Genomic DNA, 14715 nt, shown 5'->3' with positions numbered 1-14715 from the left:
GCTGTCACGAGAATAAAAAACTGCAGAGACGATCAGCACTATAATCACTTTGAACCTTAAAATCTGGCAATACTTTAAGAAAGTGCATCATGTAGTGAAATTTATTGACATCTTCATGTACTGTACGAACATGAACAGGGCTGCCGCCTCGTTCACGTAAAGACACTTAATGATACTGGCACTGAGAGATTGGTTCTTGAGATGTGGGACTGTTAAGAAAACTCTTGTGTGAAGCGCAAGTGGAACTCCCGGATCTTCTGCAGTACCACCTTCAGCTTGTCTGTTGGTGGCAGGATGGTCATTCTGGACAAAAAAAAAGGTGGGTTCAGATTAATGGTGAAGGTAGAGGTGCTGTAAAACTGGAAATCAGATTTACGTAATAGAAGGACAGTGCAAACAATCAGGCTTTATCCAACACAGCTTTTTTGTTTTTGAATCAAGGGGTATTTGTTAAATACTGGTGGCCACCAGTGCTACCCCTCAGCCTCCTAGTAGATGCAGGTATAGTATGCATTTGTTCTTCTTGAGTTATCGTGTTCACAAACCTGGGTGTCCACACTGCCTGCCCTGCCTGTGTGGCAGGGTGAGGATAACACCTCATCAGCTTCATACAGCTGAGAGGTAAAAACTGCAATGAATTATGCTTTTTTTCAACATGTTTTACAAACTACATTATTTTATTTTGACTAGTTTGTTTTCATATAAATGCACACTTTGCTTAGACTTAAATCTGTGTGACTGTAAACTGACACAAGGTGTCACCGCTGAGCCATAAATTAGCAAGGTAAAACTGTCTCCATAGTTAAATCAAAATGTTTACATTATGAACTGACTGAGCAGGTATTGACTAGTGCTGCAGATTCAGACTGAGTTTCAGAGTGCCAGCTGCCTCTGTGCAGCACAACTGAAATTCACAGTTAGATGAGTGATAAACTTATGAAGCACGTGTCACCACACCCACAAGTGAGCCACAAAGTGAACAGGATCACGAACTCTCCTGAAGTCATGAAGTGTGTCTGTGTTTGTATTTGTAAGATAGAGAAGTTTAACTTCTCTAACTTCAGGATGGAAGGGAGACAAATAGAAGAGCAGCAAAGTATGAGTAATAAAACCCAAACTTAGGTGTATTTAGATTCAGAATATTCAGCATAATGTGAGTGCAGGGCAGTGGGAGAGTTGAAAAGTTCATATTTAAAGAAAACTGTTCATGTCACAAGAGAACTTGTGATTGAGTGGAATTGGGTTTGGGGATAAGCTGAGGGTGTTAGTGAGAGCACATATGCAAACAAGATGGAAATACTGGCACAGGAAGAAACGTAATGCAACATCAGAATAAACAGATATAAGTGGTCTCATGTCTCATTCTCTCTTGTTGGTGAATATATATTGATATGACTTAAAAAATGAATGCAAAGTGAAATGTCCTTTTATTTTATTTTACACCTGAAAAGTTTCAACTCTGAATGTGGACAGCAGGGGGCGGTAGTTAAGTTTGACTAGTACAAAAATTACCTCCTAATCACTTTACCTTGACCTTGATGAAAAATGTCATGACGTCAAGGAAAGGTGTAAATTGATAAGAAATTTGATAAGTGCGTAGAGAATCAAACCGCATCAAACCACAACCGAATCAAACTAGACTAACGTCACACTGGGTGCTGTGGGGTTTAAACCAATCCACACGTTTTTACCCCGCAGGTCATATAAATGAGAACTGGTGAAAATCACTACTTCATTACAAAGGTTGGAATTTTTTTAGAAAAACAAAGATATAGGGTCAGTATTCTGAGAGTACTTTAAGTTATCTAATAAAATATCAATATCTGGTGTCCCTGTATTGATACAATATTGCCACACAAAATATCACCATACTACACTGCATCAATTTTTCCCCCTCACCCCTAGTTTATACAGTGGAAAGGTTTGTAATAACGCAGAGCTTCTCTGGATAAAGCCTGCACACCACCTCAGTCTCAGCCCACAGGACCTCACACAGAGCCCGGGAATTTGTATCAGAGACTTTCTCCATTCATGAAAAACACTGATTCCTTTTCAGCCTCTGCTCATTTACTTGAACTACATTGCTGTTTTCACAAAGAAACACATAAGGCCTGCGTTTACACTGTGTTATTTTGGTCCGACTCCCTCCTTCACTGGGTCTGCTGGCTTTTGAGACACAAATCTGCTCTGGGCACAATGCTGGTTATTATTGAAATGAACTGGCTGTGTATGTAAATTAGTACACTGTTAGTAGATGATCCTGTGATTGCGGCATCAAGCTAATTTGCCTCGCTTAGTAAATGTCCCTCATAGCCAAACAATGAAATAAATCTAAATAAATAAAGTGTATTATAATTTTTTTAAGTTTTCCTGCTGTGGAGTGTAAATAACTCCTTTTCTAGGATTTCTATGACTGAAAATTCCCTCCATCTAGCTCTTATCCCATATTTTTTTATTAATTCATGATCATTCAAAAGACCCCCCCACCCCAGAAATGAACGTAAATCATACAGACACACTTTAATTATTATTGCTCACAAGTCAGATTTAGAGACCTTACACAAATCTACATTTTTCATGCAGGGCAACAAATTGGCAAGAAGCAGATTTAGTAGTTCAACTGTGGGTTTAACAGGCTTGTGTTTTTCAAAATATATCAGTATTTTGTGCTACAGAAGATAATGAAGGAAACACCGGAGCTCTTTTAATCGGAGAATTCCAACAGCTCTTCCATCCATATACTTCCAGGTCACTTCTCTCACTTTGAAATCTTTCTAAGCAAAAACTATTTGAACATACTCAGCATGTCAATTTAGCCATACTGACCTGAAGTGGTAGGTTCCCTCTCTCTGACCAAAGCCACTTCCTGGTACCAGGCAGATTCCGTCCTCCTCTAACAGCCTCATACAATAGAACATGTCTGGAACCAGGCCCAACTCCTTCAGACACACACACCTTATTTATAAGCAAAATTGTCAGCACACAAGAGTAAATCAAGGGGTGCAGTGGGTGTATCGAGCAGACCTTGGCTTTGTCAATGGCCTTCTGAGGTAGAGTGATGCCAGGAAAGGTGTACATGGCCCCCTGGACTGGGTTACAGGTGATACCAGGCACTGTGTTGAAGATCTGCTCTGTTAGCCGGGCCTTCTCTGCCAGAGTTGATAGCACTGCCGTCCGCTCCTGGAGGGAAAACAAAAGGTAAAACTGTCAACGTTATATGAGTGAAAGCCGTTTAAAATAAAATACAATGCTACTATGTCACCAGGTTTTTGTGAAGTACCAACTGTGATTATTTTGTATTCTGCATAAAATAGTAAGGAAAGATACTGGGCACTGGGTAGACAAAAACATGTATATCTGGTTTCAATGTGTAATTCAGGACGTAGGCTTTAAACCTAACACAAACAATCGTTTGTTTACCAGCCCCATTGTGGCCAATGGTGGCATACCTGTATGTAGCCATCCATTCACTACACAATAATTGAAGATCAGACTTTCCCACAGCTAAAACTCGCAGCTACACACTGCAACAACAAAGACATCTGAAGATTCACATTAGCTATGAGCACATTAATGATGATCAAGCTATGGGCTTTCTGTCCATATAATACTTGCACAGCATGCACACTGCTTCTGAACTCACTGTTAGGGACCAGCGTGAACCGAACCTTGATTACAACAAGGTTTAAAGCATTACAGATCTCCACAAGCTAGAAAACGGTTACAAAAGCCTTCGCAAATACCTGGGTGTAATGTTCACTTCATATTATTATGAACTGTCTACAAAGGAAGGTAATTCAAGACTGCTGCTAATCTCCCAGAAAAGGGTACTGAAAGATCACACCAAGAGCACAGAGTGCAGTCTTGAAATAGGTGAAAACATAGCCAAGTGTAATTTAAAAAAAGGTGTGCAGTAATCTTTTCACCTTGCTAGAAGACAACAGACTAAATAAAATGTAAATGGACAATATGAAAGAAAGTACTGCTTTTCAAAAATAATGAGTTTTCAAAATATAATCTTAATGTTCCATAAAACATTTAGATAGCAAACACTTCACACTAACACCAAAGGTCCATCTTAACTCTGGATCATGAAGCATGAAGCAGAATGGTTATAGGACATTTAATCTACATTTTAATGACATTTTGCTATCTCAGGACCTGAATGCCTTGCACTCATTGAGAAAACAATAAAAATTTTTTACAGGCGAATCTCTGGGCAGTAGTCCATGACACATCCCAAGGGTTATGTAATGCATAAAGACAGTAACCAAAAGTCCAACATAAGTAAATCAACAACAATGGAAAATAATTTAAAAAGATGGAGCAGCTGAGACGAAGTAACCAGAATAGGGCAGCTCAATCCGGACACACTACAAATACTGATGAAATAAAAGGAGTGTTTTTTAAGGAATGATTCAAAAACCTTTCTCATCATTGTGTAAGTCTCACAAACAGCTAAAGAGAACATCCGTGGGAGTTACCAGTTTGCATACTTGTTTAGTCAGATTGTGGTCATCTATAATTGAGACTTAGTGAAGACCAGACCACAATGAGTAGTCAGTTTAGAAATCCAGAAGATGTGAAACAAAATAGCTCTGATTGTATGTTCAAATTTCAAAACCTGATCTGACTGAGTGCCACCTGAGAACTTTATCAAACCTAACACAGCTTTTGTGTGTAGATTAGGTGAGGTGATGTTTGCACTAGTTAATTCTGTTTGCATACACTCAGACCTTCATAAAAGTGGCATAAGAGGGTTCATCGGGCTGTGGGGGGTTCACCACGAGATCCAGTAGGGCCTGTCCGGGGACTGGTGGACACAGACGCACAGACACTAGTTTTATGAGTTGGGCTTTCACTTCAGGGTCCAAGTTGATGACCTCCATGTATCCTCCACGGAATCCACACCTACAAAACAAACAGAGACAAGAAAGGTAAAGTTTGCTCTAACTGAAGGAGATGTACACGTCAGCAAGGATTAACAACTCCAAGGACCATTTTCAGCTGCCCTGTGGGGTTTTCATGCTTGTTTATTGGTTTTAGTTGAGGTGCATTACTAATAAGCATCTGTAAAACTCAACCAAAAACCCCCACTGAAAACATGAAGTAATTATGTTGAGTAAAATGCGGCTGAAATATATAAAATCAAAGGTTTATTTATTCAGACAATGAATCATTAAGAGAATATGCTTTGTATAAACAGAAAAGCAATCAAGTCAATTTCACTTAACCAGATTCTAATAAATGTAACATTTTACATTGTGTATATGTAACAAAATTATTTTTTTAGTGTATTTTAATCTTGTTTACTGCTTCCACTCATATTTACTGGCTTTCACTTTATTTTCTTTATATTTATGGCGTGTGCATGTGTGTGGCCATATCTGTGTGAGATACTCACTCTCCCATGTAACATTTGGAGGTGGAGTGGAAGGAAGCCATTTCCACCGTGTTTGAGTACTCCGGTCCCATCTCAAACAGAACTTTCTTAAAAGAGTGAAACTGGCAGCCCTCTGCATATACATTATCCTGGTAGACCTAAAAATAAATAAACATGGCTTTATTAACATTAATAACACTTCATTATATTTATAAACATTAAAGACATTTTTCTCACACCCTTTTGGTATATATGATAAAATATTAGCAAAGTAAATGAAACAACTACTGCAGTGCAGTAAGTTTGAAAGAAATCTTTAAAGCGGAAAAGTTTGCACTCTGACACAAAACAGAATGTGAAATACGTACTTCATCAGCCATGAGGAAGAGATGTTCCTCTTTAGCAAATCGGATCACATCTTCGATGCACTGCCTGCTCTGGACCTGACCTGTCACACAGGGCAGAGAGTTTGATAATTAGGAGACGTGTGTGAAGACAGAGAGAATGAACTAAATGTCTTTGAAGTCTTAACTGTCCAAGATCAAATATTATTGTTAACTAGGTTTAGTTTTGGTCCACACATACACAACAAGACTCTAAAACATCAGTAGCTCCTTAACGTCACATGGAGAAACTACAAAGAGGTGTACCGGTGGGGTTTCCGGGGTTGATGATGCAGAGGACACGAGGATTGCAGTGCTCCCTCGCAGCATTGAGCGCTCTCCTGAGCTCTGTGATGTTCAGACTCCAACAGTTGTCTTCGTCCAGATAGTAATTTATCTGAACAGCACCCAGGTCTGCCAGGGCAGCTGAGTACAGAGGGTACTGGGGGATGGAGATCATCACTCCTGTTCGGTCACGACCCTCCCCACACACCAGCAACTTCAATATGGTCTTGGATTGGAAGGTGTAAAGAGAAAAAGGAGGACAGAGTGGAGTGGCGTTATTATGGAGACTATGTATGGACTGTTGGGTTAATTGTGTACATTAAAAAGAAGGGTACAAACAATCAATTTTGTTGGGAGACAAATTTGAACAACTACATAGAAACATATTGGGGAAAAACAAGTTTCATACTGCAGGATCTGTAGTGCAGAGGTTAGGGTATTTTCCAGCCTGACTGGATTGCATAAAAGTGAGACAGACAAAGGTCTGTGGGTGGAGTAGTATTAGAGATGTACAGAGATGTACAAAGTACAATCCATTAAGTATATATTTAACAAAAGCTGACTAAAGCACCTCTCCTCAGTTGCCATTTGTACAGCAGCAAAGTGAGTCAGCACATACCACAATGGCATCGCTGGCCCCAGTAGAGAGGTAGATGTTGTCGGGGTTGGAGGGGATGCCACCGTCTCTTTTCTCGATGTAGCGTGCCACATCCTGACGGATGCACTCGATCCCCTGGCTAGTACTGTAGGCCCCTAATGACATGACACTGAACTTTGTTTAACAAATAGCATATTCAGTTGACCAGTTTACACAGAGATCAGACTGTCCAAATTAATAATTAATAAGCAGACAAATAGACGTAGATGCTAGTGACATAGGTGCTGAAGGACTGACGACAGAGAATGTGGTTGGTGTAGTGAGGGGGAGTTGTCTGACCTATACTGTGGCCTCCGCAGGCCTCAAGAATGCGCTGTGCTCTTTTCTTGGCGTCCTCAGGAAACTTGCTATCTTCCAACAGTGCTGGATAAGAGCAGAGAGCCAAGACCTGAGAGGAAAAGAACAAAAACCACTGTGACTTATTCAGTCTGTAATTATTTGCAAAGTTAAACATTTATTGTTCATGTTGTTTAATTTTAAACCCAATATTGGCGGTTACACTAAAATGCCATCAGTAAGCTTCTATTTGAGTACTTTTAACTCAGTACTGAAAGTACTGTGTATACGACATAGACATCTATGGCTTTTGGGTATCTGGGGGAAACCCACAGGCCCAAGGAGAACATGGAAGCTTCATATGGTTTAAACTGAGAACCTTCTTGCTGTGAGGTGACAGTGCTAGCCACTGCACCACCATGCTATGCCAGTTTCATAATATATGACCTAAATTGCAAGACTAACAAGGAGGTGGCCACTAAATATTTCTTCAGCAGGAATGTGTTGCTTCAACATTATTTCGTATGTGGTTTTAGGGTTGTTTGGGGTTTTCTGTCATACAGTTTTGTTTCCTTCTGTAATTATGAGTGTGTTGTTCTTAGCAAAAACACAGGCATTAACAGATTATAAGCTTGAAGCAAGAGAGTGGTCTAACCTGTCTGAAAAATGTGATTGGTTTCTGACCCATAGCATGGGCGTCACCTATGTTGGCCTTGATGACTTCTGTGAAAGGTTTCTTCACTCCCTGGAACAAAACAGAGAAAGGTACCTGATTTCAGTGACTGAGCAAAGTGTGGAAAAAAAAAATAATCAGTCATCGCATTGTTAATTCTAGGAACAGATGCTCACCAAACAAGTTTGGACGTGTAAAAAGGAGTAAGTGAGGAGGAAACAAGTGAGCAAAGGTAAAGCAGAAACGTCACTGTTTTCCCTTTCCTTTTCTCCGTCCCTTCTTTTGATTGCTTCCAACATCAATCATGGTTAAAATGATTATGGTTATTACATCATAACTGACATCTGGAGAAGAGCAGATGAGTAGCATATCCGCCATAAGAGACTCTTTGTAGGGAGAGATTAAAACAAAGACTCATAGGAAGCAGGATTGAGAATTGAGAGTAACTCCAAGGGGTACATCACACATCACCTTTGCTGTGCTCCTAATCTGAGCCGCGTCAGGTTATAGCTTACACGCATATAACTGATTACTACACAAAACCACAAACTACTATATAATAAAGTCTGTATGAGAATGGGATCACCATTTCTAGAAGATCACAAGAGGGTTTTTTTCTGACAAGTATATACATGACAGACATTTAGTCACCAGTCCTGAGTGCTAGCATTTCTTTGCCCTTTAAGCACTGGTATTGTCATGTAATCCTTTAAAGCAATAAAAGCTTGTACTTGCTGACACCATAAGACTTGAAAGTAAGCCAAGCATGAATTATGTTTTTATGTTTACTTCCACCGAAGCATGTTTAACAGAGCCAGGGGTTCAAATGTACAGGCTATACTTGTCTCAGGAGCTGTAAGAATACATGTAATCATTAATGAACACACTAATTTCATGGAATTTACAACTGCAGTTAGTCAGTCACCTTGTGCTTCGATATTGTTAGGCTTATCTTCTTTTTTCATGTGCAATGTTTGCTTTTGGTTCTGGTTTTAGCTGCAGTGCCTTTACTACTTTTAAGCAGTGTTGTATTTTTCATTTTCCCTATTTGGTCTGCTCTTCTTTTGAAAATTTTGAGGTTATCGGGAGTCAGATCGTGGTGGCAGCAAACCGAGCAGGATATTCTAGAGGCCCTTACCCCCAGCAACACTTTCCATTTGCTCCTGGGGGATTCCGAGGCATTCCCAGGCCTGATAAGATAATCTCTCAAATCAGAAGTCCTTGTATTCATCTCACATAGAGCTTTTTGTCCCCTCAAAAACCTCACATGGATCTTCTCACCATTAGAAGTTTTTGTTTTACAAAGGCTCTGGCACAGACTGTAGTTTGGCCTGCAGCGCAAAAGTGCTGGCCTGGAAGGGCACAGTCCTGCTGCCGGAGCTACCAGACACACAGAAATGTCATTTGCTGTTGTTGATGTTGGGGTTTCAATCACAAATTGCAGGCTGAATCCAATTATAAGACACTCTTGAATCCCCTTCATTTCATTCCTCTATTTATCCAAACCATTTTCTGCTTCTGTCCACCTCATTGTCCACCTTCATTTTATTTGAGCCCTTTCTCTTCAACTATTTCACCTAACTGAATTATGCAAACGCTGGTCTGGAGCCCATTTGTCTATTTACTGATCACAATATGCGCAACCCTTTGCTGTTAATTAGAGGAGGACATGTGATAACAGATGTCCTCTGTTACTTTGGACAGCCTGGGCCAGTCATAAAACTAAAGTGAAAACTGTACTAAGCCTTCACTGACGGTTTGTCTGAAATACAATTAGAAAACTGCAAATCCCCAGTTTGTATTGCATTGTGATATAAATACAACTACACAGTACATCCACACTTCACTCAAAGGGGAACAGTGGTAAATTTGGGTTATTACACAATTCTGCCTAGGTACTTCACTTTTACAGATTTAGCCATCCATCCTTTTTCATAACTGTGGGTAAGAGGCAGGGTACATCCTAGACCAGTTACCAAACCATCAAGAGAGACAACCACACATTCTCATTTGACAGCTATAGCCAATTTAGAAATCCATTTAACCTGAGAAGCATTTGTTTGGACTATGGGAGGAAGTCATGCAAGCACAGAGTGAACATGCAGTACACAAAAAGGCCCATGCGTACCAGGAGGCTCAGCCCAGGAATGTTCTTGTCGTGAGGCGACAGTACCCGTGCACTGCTGTGTGGCCATTTAACTTTACCAAAAACATACACAAGTGCCCTTTAATTTATTATCTATTTATACAATTTAAAAAAACAACAACAACAACACAACACACACACACACAAAGAACATAAAAAGAAAAAAAATCCACAGAGCAGTTTCAGAAGTACATCTGGAGCTTACTGCACCCTGTTTATGTAAACTGTCTTTGTGGTTCTGAAAGTCAGGACATGCTGTTCTCATTCTGCTGGCTCGCACCAATTCTTGCACCCCCCCAAAAAATCTTGGGAACTTGTTTTGTTTTCTGCAGAGCTGCAGCCACTGTCTATTCTGAAACCTGCCTCAGATTGGTTCTACAGCGCTTTTCCTGTATGTAATTCCTCACCTCACTTGAAAGAGATTTTGGACTTTCACCAGTGAAAAGCATCAGGTTTGAACATATTAACCATTTTTTTAAGATAATTAAGACAAAACAGAAGATTTCTGTTAACCAAAATGACCAAAAGGATCATTTTAATCTATGAAAATGATTGGGCATTGTTTTTATCATTATGAAATAATGCTACGTTTCACTACATTTCTAAATAGCTACAGAAAGAAAACAAAAAGTGCTGGTAAACTCAACCCAACATTCATTTTGGGTCTTATTTACTTCTTAACATTCATCAAAATAAGTGGACTATATTGTGGTAATATACACCTTACGGCTTCTCAGCACAGCTTTATCCTTATCCTGTCGAGTCCTGTAGTTTAAGTTCTCCTTTGGGTTAAACAACTACATACACACAACAAACGAACTGCTGTTTACATTATTCTTGCCATGATTCACTGTGCTCTACATGACAAAATAGCAAGCAAACAGCCTCTAAGTTCAACTGAAAGTGTTTTCCTTGAAACCAAGTCAATATTAGTCATTTCTGTGCCCTTGAATGACATTAGGAGCAAGCTCTTGAATGTGCTTTGAGTTAGGATTTTGTCAGATAAGAGCTTGATTGGAATCTAAGTAACGGGATGCAGCACGTTTCCTTTTTAGCCCCCATTCTCGAGCAACAAAGAGACTGCTGTTCTCCTGGTAGAATAGGAGCCAGTTGGTTCCCCGGCTCGCTGCTTCGTTTCTCCTGCTCAGTCAGCACCAGGCGAACATTACACAGACCAGACCTGCAGACCAGGCCAAGAAAGCCTGTGGGACAACAAGCCTGACAGTCATCATGAATGTTATTTCACTTACAACAGCTGTAGTTTGGACTCTTGGTTCTCTATGCTCAGCTGTGCTAGAGTAACTGGAACACGGTTCATTCAAGCTATAACCGAGTCAAAGTGGAAAATAGCCATGTTGCTTTAATCATGTGATTTATCAAAGTCAATTTTACTGAAATGCACTCAATGTTCATTTCAGTAAAAGAACATTAAAGAACTGTTTACAGTAACAGATGGGCTCTTTTTCCCCCCTGTTCTACTGGTGTATTGTCACCCTTTTATTATGACAGGAAGTGCAGAACTGCCAGAAGCTGAGGTTCACGCCTGAATTAATACTGTACGCACTGTTCTGCCAGATGTCTGGGTCATCACCGCACAGACACACACACGCATAATATCTGCTGAGTTGTCAGTACAAGTGTTCCAGTTAAAAGATTTGACAGGAAGCTCACCAATAGATGACAAGTCAACTTTGTCATGACATCTGGGAAAGGTTTTTTTGCAGGATTGCATTTTTTTTACGTTGGCTCACGTCAGCAGTGCAGCGAGTGGACCCACTGCACTGGGCGGGTGAGAGAGAGAGAAATGGGACACTTAATGTATAACTTTTAGCAAATCATTGAGTTTCTTTTAAAATAAGCATGGTTTATATATAAAGTTTTATCAAAAGTGTCACCGTTTACTGAACTGTTCAGTTTGACTTGTTGAATATTAACCTCAGAATCTCCTAAAGGCTGATGTTATGACCCTGCAGCAAATGACATGTGTGACTTCAGTCAAATATGAAACGCTGAGTATGCTTTGGATTCGATAACCAAAGAAAAACAATTTGACAGCCAGAGAACTGAGGCCACCTTTCACCAGAACTGGGGGGGGGCTGCGTGTTATGAGGCTCCTTGCACAGAAAGGCTTCTGAGGCTGCAGGGCCTCACAGCTGCAGCTCAGTCCAATGAAACCTCTCCCCCGCGTGCAGAAGGGAGGTGGGTAAACCCAGAAAGAAACAAAGGAGGACAGAGAGTGCACCCTCTCCTCTTACGTAATAACCCTTCGTATTATACACATCCTTTTGGATCCTTTGGCCGCCCCTGGCAAGATGAGAGCAAAGTGTACTCAAAGAAGGCCAGAGCCGTCCCCGCAGGCTCATCACGTGTCTCGTGAAGAGGACATAACTGCAGAGCCGAGGGTTGCGTTACAGCTTTCAAAAGACAGCATGTTCAGCCTAGCCGTCCTTCCTAAGGGAAGCACAGTAAATCAATATTGCTCTGTTGAATGTAAGACGAGCAGAGGGCGACAAACTCATCGTGGCGCATGCAAACACTTTGAATGCTGACCTGCCCTCTATGTCCTGCTTCCACTCCCTGAGCCAGTCAGCAAAAGTCAAGCATCTCATGCACAAAGCCTGCCCTGAATTATTATTTTGTAACTGTATCTGGAGGAAACAGAGCTGGGACACTTTTTACTTACTGTGTGCCAAAATCTAATATGAGGTAATCTTAATAATTTCTGGGCTTATATATAAAGTGGGTATTTCCAACAGGTGTGACCTATGACCGCTGTGTAGATTTAGATTCCAGCTGTTTAATAGTTTCAACAGCTGGGCAGGATACCATGATCTGATTTCAGAGCTTTATGTACATAACTGCATAACCGTGTCTACCCCTTGGCTAAAACAAACAAACACAAAAAAGCAACAACAAACAAATAAAAAAAAAAACACGGGAAATATGATTTAACACTTTAAAAAAACCCGCACTGCAGAGCACATATCTTTAAATTAACAAGCCATTCTTTTGAAACCCAACACCCTCCTGAGTGCCACCTCAGCGATACTCTTAACTCAGTTCGCGCTTTTCTCCTGCTTTGTCCAACTTTGGCTCCACTTTACCTCCTTCAGCTCCTTCTCTATCTGCACCGCCCGCTGGACGATGGGTCCACGGACCGCGTACTCCACCCGCTTAACGTTGGGGTTCATGCTGTCCAAAGTCAGCACCCTGCCCCGGTGCGAGATCCCGTTCACTGCCTGCTGGGACATGTTTGTTATGTCACGAGCGCACCGTTGAAGCTGAAGTGTTATCTGAAACATAGAAAAAGAAAAAAAAAAGATAAGAAGTTCAGCAATTAGAAGCTCCTAGCTGAACGGGGAGCAGATAAAGTGTATCAGCGGTTACCAGTTGTTCAGCGGGAATGTTGTCAGAAAGGCTCCCGTGCTTACTTTCCCTCCAAGCCCCTTTCCTTTAAGCTTCAACTGACACACGAGCCTCTTCACCCTGGGTGTTTGTATTCCCCCAGGGCCGCCCCGTGCTGCCCCGCCTTCGCGCGCTGTCGCTTGCGATTGGCTGGATTTTCCCAACCGTGACTAACGTCAGCGTCTAACAGCGCTGACTTTTAAGTGGGATAATTTAACTGGCGCCGTGTCATACTGCAAATTTTGTTATCGATCCGATACCAAGTGAATACAGTGCAGGTCTTGCCGATACCAATACCGATACTTTTAACCTATAAAGGCAGCTTATGTAGGGAACAGTGACAGTGTGTTGTGTGACAATGACATTGTAATGATTGCAAAGTTTTTGTGATTTCCACTTTCCACAAAAATTGGTTATTTAAACAAATATTTTTTGAGACCCTAAAACGCTTTGGGTCAGTGTTTGTTATGTATATATAGGCTATAAATAAAACAGACGTGACAGTCAGCACAAAAAGGCTAATACATGTTTCATAATGCATGTTTGAGGTCTATTTTTCCATATAATAAACAAATAATTTATTTAAGAAAACTTCATGGGCGACATACTGTATTGGAGAATAGAAGCAAAGTATTGATCCTATTGCGTCAGTATCAATCCAATACCGATGCCAGCGTTGCCATCATACTGGATATTTGGATCAATCCGCCCACTTCTAAATTTAACTTCAGCTGCCTTTTGCTTCCATGTTTTTACAGCTATTCTTAATTGTTATGCATCGGGAAGTATTTCTTTAAAGTTAAAGCATGAACTAATAAATAAGTAAGTAGCATTTAAAGTTGTTAGCAAGCAGCGGCTAATTTACGTTAAGTGTTAGCGTGTGCAAGTCCGAACCAATGTTGGCCACCTAAATAACAGTGACGAAAAAATGGATGGTAAAAGAGTGCACGAAGTACAGCCCAAGTTCTTTAATAAGGAGATTTTTCTTCCTTTCTTTGTCCTGCTTGAGAGTGTGGCTTGTGCAGTAGAAGAAGCCGCTTGGAAGATGTTAGTTTGCTAGTTTTATTGGCTTTTCATGAAGACAGCACAGCTCAAAAGAAAGAAAAAGCACTAAAGGTTAAGTCAAGGTCGAAGTTCCCACATTAAAGCGTTTTTCTTAAAAAAAACACACACAAAACTGAACTATAATTAGAGAAGAGTTAAGCAATAAGCACCATTCCCAACTATTATAAAGTCATATTTATGCTAGGTTCTCAAAACTGGCTGACTAAATCGCCTGGGATAGACCTCTGGCGTGTTGTATCTGCTGTAGAAATACTTTATTTACCTTGTACATGGACTTCATCGCGACGATAGCTCTGTTATCATGTGAATACCGTAATCTGTCATTCGTAAAATCATACAAAACTAGTCCAGTTTTATTAAATGTCCTTCTTGAGTATCCGCTGCTGTGATCAATGTGGAGCAAAACAGTAGAGCAACATGAAGAAGCCACTATCTGATTTT

General features: G+C 40.6%; 1 protein-coding gene across 2 annotated transcripts; it reads right to left on the bottom strand.

Annotated features, from left to right (window-relative positions):
- Positions 1–4: 4 nt before the first annotated feature.
- si:ch211-217a12.1 (alanine aminotransferase 2-like) lies at positions 5–14691 on the bottom strand. 2 transcript variants are annotated; one of them, XM_005471757.4, is made up of 12 exons: positions 14537–14691; positions 12909–13097; positions 7641–7730; positions 6989–7097; positions 6671–6804; positions 6034–6277; positions 5752–5831; positions 5405–5541; positions 4737–4911; positions 3025–3180; positions 2827–2939; positions 5–303 (listed from the first exon to the last, which is right to left on the bottom strand). In XM_005471757.4, the coding sequence occupies exons 1-12, from the start codon at positions 14552–14554 to the stop codon at positions 213–215; spliced, it is 1536 nt and encodes a 511-aa protein (XP_005471814.1). In that variant the 5' UTR covers positions 14555–14691; the 3' UTR covers positions 5–212. The 2 variants fall into 2 exon arrangements, with proteins under 2 accessions (XP_005471814.1, XP_003443544.1); XM_003443496.5 differs by lacking the exon at positions 14537–14691 and adding an exon at positions 13192–13348 and having other exon boundaries at positions 101–303.
- Positions 14692–14715: the final 24 nt, after the last annotated feature.

The sequence above is a fragment of the Oreochromis niloticus genome, linkage group LG9 (assembly GCF_001858045.2).
Source record: "Oreochromis niloticus isolate F11D_XX linkage group LG9, O_niloticus_UMD_NMBU, whole genome shotgun sequence".
Classification (NCBI taxonomy): Eukaryota; Metazoa; Chordata; class Actinopteri; order Cichliformes; family Cichlidae; genus Oreochromis; species Oreochromis niloticus.
Note: the sequence above shows the minus strand (reverse complement) of the source record. Positions and strands in the feature narration are given on the sequence as shown.